The 13,014-nt window shown below is 45.7% G+C and overlaps 1 protein-coding gene across 2 annotated transcripts in view; it reads right to left on the bottom strand.

Moving 5' to 3' along the window:
• Positions 1 to 8,270, bottom strand: part of SMURF1 (SMAD specific E3 ubiquitin protein ligase 1) — a 101,772-nt gene extending 93,502 nt beyond the window's left edge. Inside the window, exon 1 of one of the 2 annotated variants that reach the window (XM_067705594.1) lies at positions 7,940 to 8,270. In XM_067705594.1, coding sequence (XP_067561695.1) covers positions 7,940 to 7,994 — 55 coding nt within the window. In that variant the 5' untranslated portion in view covers positions 7,995 to 8,270. The remainder of the gene's footprint in view (positions 1 to 7,939) is intronic. The other variant, XM_067705593.1, reaches the window with a different exon arrangement.
• Positions 8,271 to 13,014: the final 4,744 nt, after the last annotated feature.

The following is a 13,014-nucleotide window of genomic DNA, read 5'->3' on the forward strand; positions in this document are numbered from 1 at the left end:
TCAGAACACCTACATTTGAAAACAATTACAATTAGCAATTAATATACTAGTTGCTCTAAGAAACTCTTTTCTTCTTAAGAGTTGTAGATTCTTTTTTTGTTTAACATTTTTAATTGTTGAAAAGCAATACACGCTCAAGGGGTGGGGGGGAGAAAGGGGGCAGGAGGGGAGATGAAATAGTAAAAGGAATACAATAAAACCAAGTCTCTCTCTCTCATCTGGACCCTCAACCCCAGTTTTCCTCCCCAGAGGAAATCACAATCAATATTTCGACAGAATCCTTCCAGGGATATCTATGCAGATAGATCTATAAGTTTCCCTTTTATCTTTATTTTGTTTTATTACTCAAATAGTATGTACAATTTCCACTCTTCTGAATCATGCTTTTCCCCCACTCAATAACACACCTTGGAGAATATTCCATATCAGAACACAAAGCACTATCTTATTCTTTTAAACAGCTACACCTCCCTGGGGATATACCATAATTGATTTAACTAGTTCTCTATTAATGCATATTTGTTTTCAGTCTTTTACAGTTTCAAACAGTGCTACAATGACTTTGCACATAAGCCTTTACATAAGTGTGTGAATATATCTGTAAGAAAAATTCCTAAGGGCAAAATTGTCAGATCAAAGGATGTATACATTTATTATCTGATACCAGACTGCCCTTCTTACTACATTGTACCAATTTATATTCTCAACCAACAGTGTAAAAGTTTCTGCTTTTCCACACCTTTGTCATCATGACATATTTTCAAACTCTAGTCTCTGCCAATCTGCTAGATGACAAACTGTTTCACCCTTAGTTTTTTTGTTTTTTGTTTGTTTGTTTTGGCTGTGTTCGGTCTTCGCTGCTGCGCACGGGCTTTTCTCTAGTTGCGGTGCACGGGCTTCTCATTGCGGTAGCTTCTCTTGTTTTGAAGCACGGACTCTAGGTGCGCGGGCTTTGGTAGTTGTGGTGCACGGGCTCAGTAGTTGTGGCTCGCGGGCTCTAGAGCGTAGACTCAGTAGTTGTGGTGCACGGGCTTAGTTGCTCCGCAGCATGTGGGATATTCCCAGACCAGGGCTCAGAACCTGTGTCCCCTGCACTGGCAGGTGGATTCTTAACCACTGAGCCACCAGGGAAGTTCCTCACCCTTAGTTTTAATTGGTATTTTGTTTGGAATGAATAGGGCTGAGTGTCTTCACATGCTTGAAATCCATTTTCATTCTTTTCTGTGACTTGTCCGCATCCTTTGCCAAATAGGTTATTGGCCTTTTTCTAATTGATTGTGAAAGCTCTTTATATATTAAACAAGCTTGACTTTCATAATATATAGATTACAAATTGTTTTTCCTAGTTTGTCTTTGGCTATCGATTTTTATCCATTTTATTTTTCCATGGAGAAATTTTCTATCCAACTACTAAAGTTTTTTTATGGTTTATAACTTTTTCAGCTGCTTCTTTTGGATTTTAAAAGATATAAAATCATACTGCCTGCAAATAATAGGAATTTTGCTTTCTGATGTCTTTCTCTGGTTCCTAACAATTGTAACAGTGTACATCCCTGTTACTCCTGATTTTAATGGGAATGCTTCCAAGGTTTCACAATTAAAAATGATGCTCGGGCTTCCCTGGTGGCGCAGTGGTTGAGAGTCCGCCTGCCGATGCAGGGAACACGGGTTCGTGCCCCGGTCCGGGAAGATCCCACATGCCGCGGAGCAGCTGGGCCCGTGAGCCATGGCCGCTGAGCCTGCGCGTCCGGAGCCTGTGCTCCGCAACGGGAGAGGCCACAACAGTGAGAGGCCGGCGTACCGCAAAAAAAAAAAAAAAATGATGCTGGCTTTGGCTCGTGACTTCTCTAAGGAACTTTCTGAATGCATAGAGAATTTAACAGTTCATTCTTGAGTATTATTTTTCCATGTTTATCAATAGATTCCATTGATTTTCTTCAGTGTCAAATACATCACTAGCTTTAGCACTTACGTGATTATTTAGGAATAAGAAATAACAGGAATCTATGACTTTGGATTTACACTGTCTACTCTAGAAATAATTCAAAACTACTCATCAAAATATTTAATCCATATCAAGTCCTCGCCTGATATAAAAAGGCAGGTACTTCCCATTACAGATAGGAAGACTGAGTCACAAATAGATTATAACTCCACCCACCCCCTTTCTTCACTGTGGCACTTTTGGGAGTTAGAAATAAAATCAGACCTTCTGAGTCCCAATCCGGTGGTTAAGCCACAAGAAAGCACCAAGGCCTTTAGAGAATTGAGCAGATGCCCAATGTACAAAGAAGAAAGCAGGCTGCCTTCTACAACCCCCTCACCCCCGCTACAGCTTCACAACATTCTCTTCCAGACTCCCTGTAAGCAACCTCCAAGTTGGACTCAGGAGCCTAAAACATCTGAAATGCATCACCCAGCAGCCAGCATAATAGGTCCGTTCTCCGTGATACATGATGCTGCCGACATTCCTCAGCCAATTAGAATTCCTTTCAGCTGCAATGGAGGTGAACACAGCTGGAATTACAGAGTGGGGCCATCACCAGACGCACTGATTGTACATTATTTACGCCTTGTTTTAAGACAATAAGAGGATTTTTTTCCCTTTAATCTAGAAATATGGAAACACCATTTCACTTAGTTTAAGTATCTAAATGGATTCGATTTCATCTGTAGACACAACAGGAATTCTAACATTTTAAAAAGAAGATATGTCTGATTCACAGGGTTATGAGCTTTTGGTTTTTTTCGAGAGAGCTCGACAGCTCTCAACTAGAATGGCCTTAGGGACTTTGGGCAGCTAGATGCGGCGACAACAAGCCAATTTAAGTGAGGGGCTTTCTCTCAATAAAAGTCACTTACAAAACAAGCAAACTAGTCATTTGAGTTGTTCGGTGACAAAAAAACAAACATAACAAACCCACGTATTTTTTACTAACTCTTTGTTTAAAAACATTTAGTCACTGAAATGGTTTTGAAATAACAAAAAATTGATTCGAGAATCCTAAATGTTAGGGTTTCTCACCCAGAAAATCAGAGCATGGCACAGGCACCAAATTATTTCATCCATTTTAGAAGGTTTTTTGAACTTCCTTTTTGCTCTGAGTACTCAATAAAATGCACGATTCAGCTATTTTAACTTTTAACCAGTGCCCACAAACATGTTACAGAACAGCCAGGCTAGTGAACTGGATCAGTGAGCTGATGTTGAAATATTATGGGTCAGTCTTTCTTTCTTTTTTAATTCAGGAGGAAATACTTCTTCACAAGTGACTCAGGCCCCAGGACCCTCCCCGTCACCCAATGTTCCACATTAGAACCGGCCAATGTGACCAAACAGAAAAGGGAAATCTGCAGAAGAGAAGAAAAAACCTGAAGTTCAGACACAACTTTCATGTTTGCAAAAATAGGAGTTTTTGAACTGACAAAGAAATAGGATTGAAATAAAAAAATGCTAGTTTGATAAATCACAACTACTAGAAAAATACAGAGAGATAGAGCATATGAAATAGTTCATTTCTCAAGCCAGTTAGGTGGGTCAAGAAGATTCTTTTTTAATGGATTTGAGGGGCGGAAAAAAAGGTTTTTCTTAAGACAGCACAGATGTGACCAAATCACAAAATCAACACGAGAGGGACTTCCCTGGTGGGTCCAGTGGTTAAGACTCCGTGCTCGATGCCGCGTGTGCTGCCACTAAGACCCCAAGCAGCCAAATAAACATTTTCCCCCAAAAATCAATACCAGAACGTGTACTTGGCAGAGGGTTATTGCTTTTAAAGTACAACTGCAGTATAAGTTTTGCAGTAGCATTTGATCTAGCCCATCCCACATCCTTAGATGATTCGGCTCAAAGAAGTACCTTGGCTGCACCTGCATGAACTTGAGGCCGATGCTAAGGAAAATGTTAGGCAAACTCAGGTGGAGGGTGAATGTTGGGTAACTAGTGACGACTTATTCCTTCTTATCACAGTTCCAGTTGTTAAAACAAGAGTTCTGCCCACCTTACATAAGTCAGGTACAAATTGACACAGGCAACATCTTCACAGATTTCTTAATCTTTCTTAAGAAAAACCTATTTCAAATCAATTAGGTCACCTGTGATTGATCAATTAATGTTATAAACAGTTATGACTACAAACTACTTCTCTCCAAGCTGGATCATCTGGATGCCAAAAACAAGTCAGCCTTACATTACATGTGCTATAACTCTAAAAATAGTTTCTATTTCCATAGGCTATCAAGAAGGTTTCCCCTTCTCTACTTGGAATTAGAATTTTTCTCCCTTCCCAATATACAGTCAACACTCCAAAAAATATAAAAACACAAGGAAATATGAGAGTATTTCAAGGCATAAAAGCACCAAAGAAAAAGTTTAGGCATTTGGTATTTCAACTAACTGGTTAACATTAGAATAAAATTTGATTTGTTTGAAGAGCACTGTGGAACCCTGAGCTCAAAATTCCATTTCTACCAAAGTGACCTAAATAATGTATCTGGGATTCATATGTGCACCATGTAAGAACAAAGTTTTTGCAAATCCTGCTTGAATTTAAAATAAAATATGTTTCCAAAGTGTTTGATCTGCCAGGGGACTCTACAATGTCTGCAAGATAATGCTCTTCAACCAAGATCACTTGATTTTGTACATATTATGCTCCAAACCTACTGAAACCATTTTAAAATGATTTTCCTGTTAAAATACCACAAAGACACTCATTAAAATCATAGTCATTTCAATATAAAGACTCACACATTCTTCTACTAGTTTAGGCCAGCTTTCCAAAGCAGTGCAACATACGACCCAATAGTTTTCAAAAACAGAAAGGGCTCCAGAGGAAGGGGAAAAAAAGAAATCATAAATGTAACCAATACACAAAAGTAATGCTTGACATAAATCAAACAGGAGGGCTGTGTTTTAACACAAATTCTGAATATCAGGACTGAGACTTAACAAAAGCAAGCATAAGCAAACGGTAATTTGGAATAAATCGGCAGACAAACTGACATATCCTTGAAAAGGAAAGAACGTTATAATGGAGTTGAAATCTCATTTTATATATTAGGAAACTGAGAACCCAGAAAGGTTAAATAATTTGTTCTATATCATGCAGTTAATGGCTGATCTTACCAGAATCAAGTCTCCTAATTCTAAGCCCACCAACCGCCTAATACAACTGTGGACACCAATTCTAAATACTCTTTCATAATCCAACATCTTCATACTTTCCATTGAACTGTGCCCTGTGTGGTATTCGATGACTGGTTAGAACAGCCCTCGTTTTAAAAAATCATTTTTTCAAATATCGCACAGAGAAATAAACTCTGAAACCTGTAACAAAAGTACACACCTCTTGAAAGATGGCTTCCCAAGACGCCAGAAGTGCAGAGATTTCAAACTCCCCTCGACAAGCTCAAAGATGAGGCCAAAACCTATTCTACCGCCAACAAAATAGCTAGTTCTGACGTTTCCACGTAATTAACGTTCATCAGACAACTGGCATCAAGTGTGTCTGCAATCAACGCTAAATTCTCAACCTTGCTGCGGGGAGGACCACACTCACAAAGCCCGTTAGATCATGAGTAACGTCAGCTGGGGGAAAGGGAAAAGGAGTTTTGGAAAGAACACTCATCACCTGATCCTGCGATAGCAAACACCATCCAAAAACTCTTTAAAGCATTTCTGCATCTATGACATCTAAACTTCTGAGTCCAAAAATAATTTGGGAGGAAGGACAAAACCTCCACTACAGGAGGAAAAGGCTTACATCCAGACCTGCCAACTAGGCTTGATTAATATATAAATACACCTGACACAAACGTTGTAATTAAAACCTAGTCCTTCTAAAACATTAATCACATTTCTACCCCAACTCACAAAATCAGTTACTTCTGCTTTTAACAAGAAAACTGAAACTAATCTGATGTCAATTATAGATTACACTGTAAATGAGAACCAAATGAAAGTTGTCAGTAATTAAAGTTTTACAAGCATTACAAAGTCAAAAAGGTGGCTTTTATGTAACCATAAAAATAAGAATGTATATACTGTATCTATAGTGAGTGAGAGTTTCCTACCAGCCCTGGAATAAAGAATTATGTTTCTCCAGAAACAAAGATCCCTGGGATATACTTGTCACTTACAAAACCAGAGTCTGGGTTTGGGTCCAAATCATTGATCTGATTTTATTATCTGGTCATAACCTGATCTGACATCTTTATACAAAAAAAACTATTTCCCCTTCCTTGAAACAAAAAATGGATCATGCAACAACTAAGAACTCTCAGAGGAGATTTTCGTTCGAAAAAAAAAATCACCCATTGCTGTTTTCAGGGATTTCACCAATAATTGAGGGCCATGCATTTGCCATAAAGTGTCCAAAATGATCATTCTCTTTTTCAAAGAATCTGACCAGACTGACTTTTAAGTCATCATCAGACCAGTCACTGAACAGAAAAATCCAGGGGAAAATCCCCAACAGGGATTAGCCTGAACTTCTTATTTCCTTTCCAGAGCGGGAAATATTCACGTTTGGAAAGTCCCCCAGCAGAACCGTATTTGTAACACTACAATCTGGCCTCAGGTGTGAATTTAAACCGGAAGACGAGGCAGCAGACCCGCAGGAATGGGGAGAGCGAGAAAGAGCAGATGAGGGTGCAGACTGGTCCAGGATCTCTGGAGCCCGCTAGCGAGGGGCAAGCCGACAGACACCGCTGGCAGCTACACACACCCGAACCACCACGTCGCATGCCCAGAGCAGAGCTTCGCGCTCACCCTTGAAGGTTGCACTATGAGCCACCTAGGAGACACGGGCATTTCATTGAAGACTCAATGAGAGTGAATCAAGGAGTCTGCGTTAGTGCAGCTGCCAAAGCCTCCAGAGTGTGCGTGGGGTGCGGGCGGCGGGGTGGGGGGGAGGTTTTTCAAGGATGCTGGCGGGTGGGAGAGGGGTGACGGTAAAGGAAAGAACTGAAGAAGCACAGTCAAGAGTAGGTAGTGGCCTGGCCTGAGAGAGAAAGGAAGTGGACTAGACTGAACAGGTCTGGACCAGAGGGGAAGTGAGAACAGGACTGGGAGAAGCTACGAGATAGGATTCAGGAATTCGAGGCTGAAGGAAAGGGTGGAGGCCGCCAGACAGAAGCAAGGGGGCGGGGCTGGGAGATAAGCGGGGGCGGGACTAGGTAGAAAATGAGGGGCGGAGTTTAGGGGAAAGTGAGGGGGCGGGGCTGAAGAGAAGAAAGGGGCGGGGCCCGGAGGGGAGAAGCTAGGGGGCAAGTGGGGGGGTGGGGAAAGCAAGAGAACGGATGAGGGATGGGGTGAGAAGTCAGTGGGTGGTTGGGGGAGAGACCTGGAGGGAGAAGCGAGAGGCAAGGCCCGGAGGGGAGAAGCGAGGGGGCAGGTGGGGGGAGAGATAGGGAAGAGCCAGAGAATGGGAAGGTGGCGAGAAGCGAGGGGAGGGACTGAGAGGGAAAAGAGAGGGGGCAGGTGAGGGGAGAGGGAAGAAATCCTGAGGGAGGAAGGGGTTGAGAAGCGGGGGGCGGGGCCAGGAGAGGAGAAGCGAGGGGCTAGAAGGAGAAGGAAGGGAGCGAGAGGAATGGAGGGGAGGGAGACGTAGGGGGTCCAAGAGGGGAGAAGTGAGGGGGCGGGGCCAGGAGGGGGAAGCGAGAGGAGAGGGCAGGTGGGGGGGAAAGAAGGGAAGCGAGAGGGCGGGTGGGGGGGGTGAGAAGCGAGGGGGCGGGGCCGGGGAGAAGCGAGGGGGCGGGGCCGGAGGGAGCAGCGAGGGGCACTCGCCGAGGGGGGCGACCAGGTCCTGGGACAACGGCCGGCGTGGGGGAGGGCCACTTCCCCAGGGCGCCCTGCGGGAAATTCCGGGGCTGATGAGGGGCCGTGCGGGGTGCGAGTGGGCGCCGGGTGTCGGCGGGGGCCTCCCGCCGGCCGTACCTGTCAGACGGATCTTGATGCTGGAGCCGTTCCTGCGCGTCCCGGGGTTCGACATCTCCCGCCAACGATCGGGCAGCCGCGGATCCAGCGCTGCCGCCCCCCGGCCCGGCCCGGCCCGGCCCCGCCGCCGCCGCCTCAAGGTTACGGCTCCGGGCTGGGCGCCGGGGTCCGAGCCGGGACACGAACTCCGCGGCCCAGGCGTCCGGGCGGCTGGCGGATGGTCGAGCCGGGGGATCGGCTCTCGACCCGGCGCCCCCGACCCTCGCTCGCTCCCAGCCGAGCCCAGTCCGGAGCCGCCGCCGCCGCCGCCGCCGCCGCCGCCGCCACCGCCACCACCACCTCAGAGCCGGACGCCAGCCGCCCTCGCCGCTTCCGCCGCCGCCACCGCCTCCCGGAGCCGCGCGCGCTCCCGCCGTCGTGCCGGCCCGGCCCTGCGCGCGCCCGGGTCGTGCAGCCCCCACGCCTGCGTGCGTGCGCGCGCCCGCGGGGATGTCTGGGCGGGGCGCGCCGCGCGGCTGCGTCGCCCGCTCAGCCCAGGGCGCCAAGGGTCCGGAGCCGGTGGCCGGGTTCCCGGCACCCGTCAGACCGGGAGGCGGGAGGAGGAGATCGGGTGCTGGGGCCGAGCGCTTCGGAGGCCCGCGGAACCCGGCGCGGTGTGCAGAGCCGCGGGGCCGGGAGCGAGCGCCGGGCACACACCTAGGCGGGCGGGACGGCTGGGCCAGCGCGTGGTCGCCTTTGGTCTTCGCCACATTCTCGAAGGGAACCGGTTTGCCGATGCGGACGTTGAGGTTCAGAGAACGGAATCGATTTTCCAGGTCTCTCACTCAAGGCTCCGAGCTCCTGAGAGCTGTTGAAGGGGGGCTTACAGGAAACCGTGGCCTGTTACTACGCCAAGCACTTTGCACGAATAGGCATGCAATCCCAGTTTATTTACTTTTACTAAAGAGCGTCTAGACAACGCAATTTCAAGGGAGGGACTTCTCAAAGAGACAAAGTCCCCTAGGTGTGTTCTGGGCAACTAGTGCGCTCTATTGACCCATAACAAAGTTGCCAGAATCGCAGAAAGTGCCATATATGGACAAGGTAAACAAGATGCGAGAGATGGATAAAGAGGTAGATAAGATGTTTGTCATTATCCAATCTGCATACAGTTTAGCCAAGCAAAAAGGCAGCTTTACGGCCTGTGTTTCCCTGCCTTCTGTTAACACTTCTCCCACAGTCGCAGGGTAGAACTAAAAGCCCATTATGCTTTCTCCAGCAAACAAACTCCTCTGTTTGTTAACCCGTTACAGAGAGGAAATACTGTGTTGATAGAGAGGAAAAGCTGGATTTATCAGTCTTGTTTTTGACCAACTACCTGATTCTTTGAATGCCGTTTTTGGTTTGTGTCCTAAGGAAACCAGGCTCTGAGCCCTTGCAGCCATCCCTTGCAGCCAGAGACCTGTCTTGGGGTCACAGTCTTCAGAATAGATCCCTCTTCCTGGAGCCCCTTGACATGTCCACCTGCTCAGGCTGAGCTCAAGACTCTCTCCTGGGCTGGATTCAAGGCTGCCTCTCCCAGCCTCAGTCAGTGACATAAAAGGACAGGCCTAGATCGTTTCTATGGCCCCTTGCAGCTCAGACTTTGATTCTAGTGAAATATCCAAGAATACAAACTATGTTGAGTCAACAGAGCAGTAGATCCAGAATCCAGCTCTGTTTCTCTTTGAGGTGATTGTCACTGAGTTCCTGGATCTGAATCAATCCATTTAGAGCCTGCAATACCTTGAGTAATCCCCATTCTTCTTTCAGTCCGGTCAGTATTTTTCCCTCTGCTTTGTTCGCATATTCAAGAAGTCTCTTCTCTGTAAACCAGACTAAACGTCTTTTTTTCTCTGCTTACCTGAGTGTGGGCCCCTGTTCTTACCTCAGCTGTTTCTTACCTGAAAACCTTTCATTTCTTAACCTCATTGTTTTCTTACCTTCCTAGATGTCTGGGCCTTTTCTTGTTTCCTCAACAGCTGAGTCAGACCACTTCTGGAGGTTACTGGATTGCATTTCATTTATCATTAACAAGTAATACATGGCTAGGGACAAGGAACATAAATAAGTCAGAGCTCCAGCACTTCCGAGGCTCTGTCGGTTGGATGAAGCAGACAAGAACTGATAATGATACAGTGATAGAGATGTGCACAGAGGCTAGGAATAGGACCATTCTACTTGGCAGGAGAGAGATGGGAATAGCTTAGAAGAGTCACAGAAGATCTTGATCTAGGGCTTTAGAGGCAAGTTTAAGCTCAAGTTTGTTGGGCAAAGAGGTGGGGAAGGGCATTATAGACAGAGGGAACAGCATGCGCAAAGGCAAGAAAGTGAATGCATTTCCCAGCGCAGTTTTCAGCGTAAGTGCAGTCATGTAGCTGCTGGATCTTCTCTCCTTACACCCTACTCCATTAAAAGTTGATAGAGATGATAAAAGATATTTGCCCACTTAAAAATCATCACCCGGGCTTCCCTGGTGGCGCAGTGGTTGAGAGTCCGCCTGCTAATGCAGGGGACACGGGTTCGTGCCCCGGTCCGGGAAGATCCCACGTGCCGCGGAGCGGCTGGTCCCGTGAGCCATGGACGCTGCGCGTCCAGAGCCTGTGCTCCGCAGGGGGAGAGGCCACAACAGTGAGAGGCCCGCGTACCACACAAAAAAAAATTATCACCCACAATTTTGTGTTAAGGCTGTAGGCAAGCCCTTATACTGAATTTAAGATGTACCTTGATACCCTTTCATTCTGTATCAGATGTGTCAAAAATTCTGTCAGCCCTCTGTATCCACGGGTTCTGCATCTGTGGATTCAACCAATCTCTGATCGAAAATACTTGGAAAGAAAAATTCCAGAAAGTTCCCCAAACCAAAACTCCTCTGCACCAGCAACTATTTACATAGCATTTACATTGTATTTGGTGTTATAAGTAATCTAGAGATGATTTAAAATATACAGGAGTACAATGAGGTATCACCTCACACCAGTCAGAATGGCCATCATCAAAAAATCTACAAACAATAAATGCTGGAGAGGGTGTGGAGAGAAGGGAACCCTCTTGCACTGTTGGTGGGAATGTAAATTGATACAGCCACTATGGAGAACAGTATGGAGGTTCCTTAAAAAACTAAAAATAGAACTACTGTATGACCCAGCAATCCCACTACTGGGCATATACCCTGAGAAAACCATAATTCAAAAAGAGTCATGTACCACAATGTTCACTGCAGCTCTATTTACAATAGCCAGGACATGGAAGCAGCCTAAGTGTCCATCGACAGATGAATGGATAAAGAAGATGTGGTACATATATACAATGGAATATTACTCAGCCATAAAAAGAAACGAAATTGAGTTATTTGTAGTGAGGTGGATGGACCTAGAGTCTGTCATACAGAGTGAAGTAAGTCAGAAAGGGAAAAACAAATACCGTAAGCTAACACATATATATGGAATCTAAAAAAAAAAAAAAAAGAAATTAGTTCTGAAGAACCAAGGGGCAGGACAGGAATAAAGACACAGACATAGAGAATGGACTTGAGGACATAGGGAAGGGGAAGGGGAAGCTGGGACGAAGTGAGAGAGTGGCATGGACATATATACACTACCAAATGTAAAACAGATAGCTAGTGGGAAGCAGCCACATAGCCCAGAGAGATCAGCTCGGTGCTTTGTGACCACTCAGAGGGGTGGGATAGGGAGGGTGGGAGGGAGATGCAAGAGGGAGGAGATATGGGGATATATGTATATGTATAGCTGATTCACTTTGTTATAAAGCAGAAACTAACACACCATTGTAAAGCAATTATACTCCAATAAACATGTTAAAAAATAAATAAAGGGCTTCCCTGGTGGCGCAGTGGTTGGGAGTCCACCTGCCGATGCAGGGGACGCGGGTTCGTGCCCCAGTCCGGGAGGATCCCACATGCCGCGGAGCGGCTGGGCCCGTGAGCCATGGCTGCTGAGCCTGCGCGTCCGGAGCCTGTGCTCCGCAATGGGAGAGGCCACAACAGTGAGAGGCCAGCGTACCGCAAAAAAAAATAAATAAATAAAGTATACGGGAGGATATGCGTAGGTTATATGCAAATACTATGTCATTTTGTATAAGGGACTTGAGCATCTGAAAATTTTGGTATCTGCAGGAGGTCCTGGAACCAATCATCCACAGATAGGGAGGGATGACTATACTAAAGATATCTGGAACAAATAGATGGGAAATGTCAAACAATTCTGCTGAGGCAGAGATGGAATTCAGTGTCTCTGCAAGTATCCTCTTTGCAATGACTTTACAAAATGTAGTTTTGACCCTGCTTTTCTGTGTAGGATTTAGTAGCTGATTTTATTGCCCCAGATGTATCACTTCCCTGAGTCAGTGTTATTGGGCATTTGAAAGGTTTTCCAGCCGGGGAAAAAATCTCTTTGGATCTAGCTGCAGCAGTTCTTAACCTCTTTTTGAGTCCCAAACCTCTTGGGAATCTGACGGCAGCAATGGAACCTTTCTCCAGAAAATTTCATATGGGCAAATACACACCAAATTTTGCATCCCATTTCAGTGGGTTCATGATCTCCTGAAGCCAATTTGTATATCCTGTACGTTCCCATCGCCCCTAGATTAAGAACTCCTAACCTAAAGGCAACGACCAAGCAAATAGCATTGGGAATATCCAATATGTATGTGTTCTGCAGAGCAGTAGCTCCTTTTGAAGGCAGTGGGTATGCTGAAAAGAGGGCAGCTATAATCCACACAGACCTACAATTTACCCTAGCTTCATCCTATTACCAGCTGGTGCCAGAGCAAGTTAATTAAATCTCCAAGTCTCACTTTGCTCATCTGTAAAATGGAGATAAAAATACCTCTCACTCAAAGTTATCATGAGGCTTAAATTAAATCTTGGGTGTAGATTTAGCAGTCTAATACAGCAGGCACTCGGTAAATGGTAGTTCTTATTAGTACATGTAAAATGCATGTGCTAGTCTTTGCTCCAAAACCTGCAAGTTCTATTACCCTAGGGAAATCTGTTTGGAATACTGTGCAGAGGATCCCTTGTGGGAGTACAGACAGCT

Source organism: Pseudorca crassidens, chromosome 15, assembly GCF_039906515.1.
Source record: "Pseudorca crassidens isolate mPseCra1 chromosome 15, mPseCra1.hap1, whole genome shotgun sequence".
NCBI classification, from domain to species: domain Eukaryota; kingdom Metazoa; phylum Chordata; class Mammalia; order Artiodactyla; family Delphinidae; genus Pseudorca; species Pseudorca crassidens.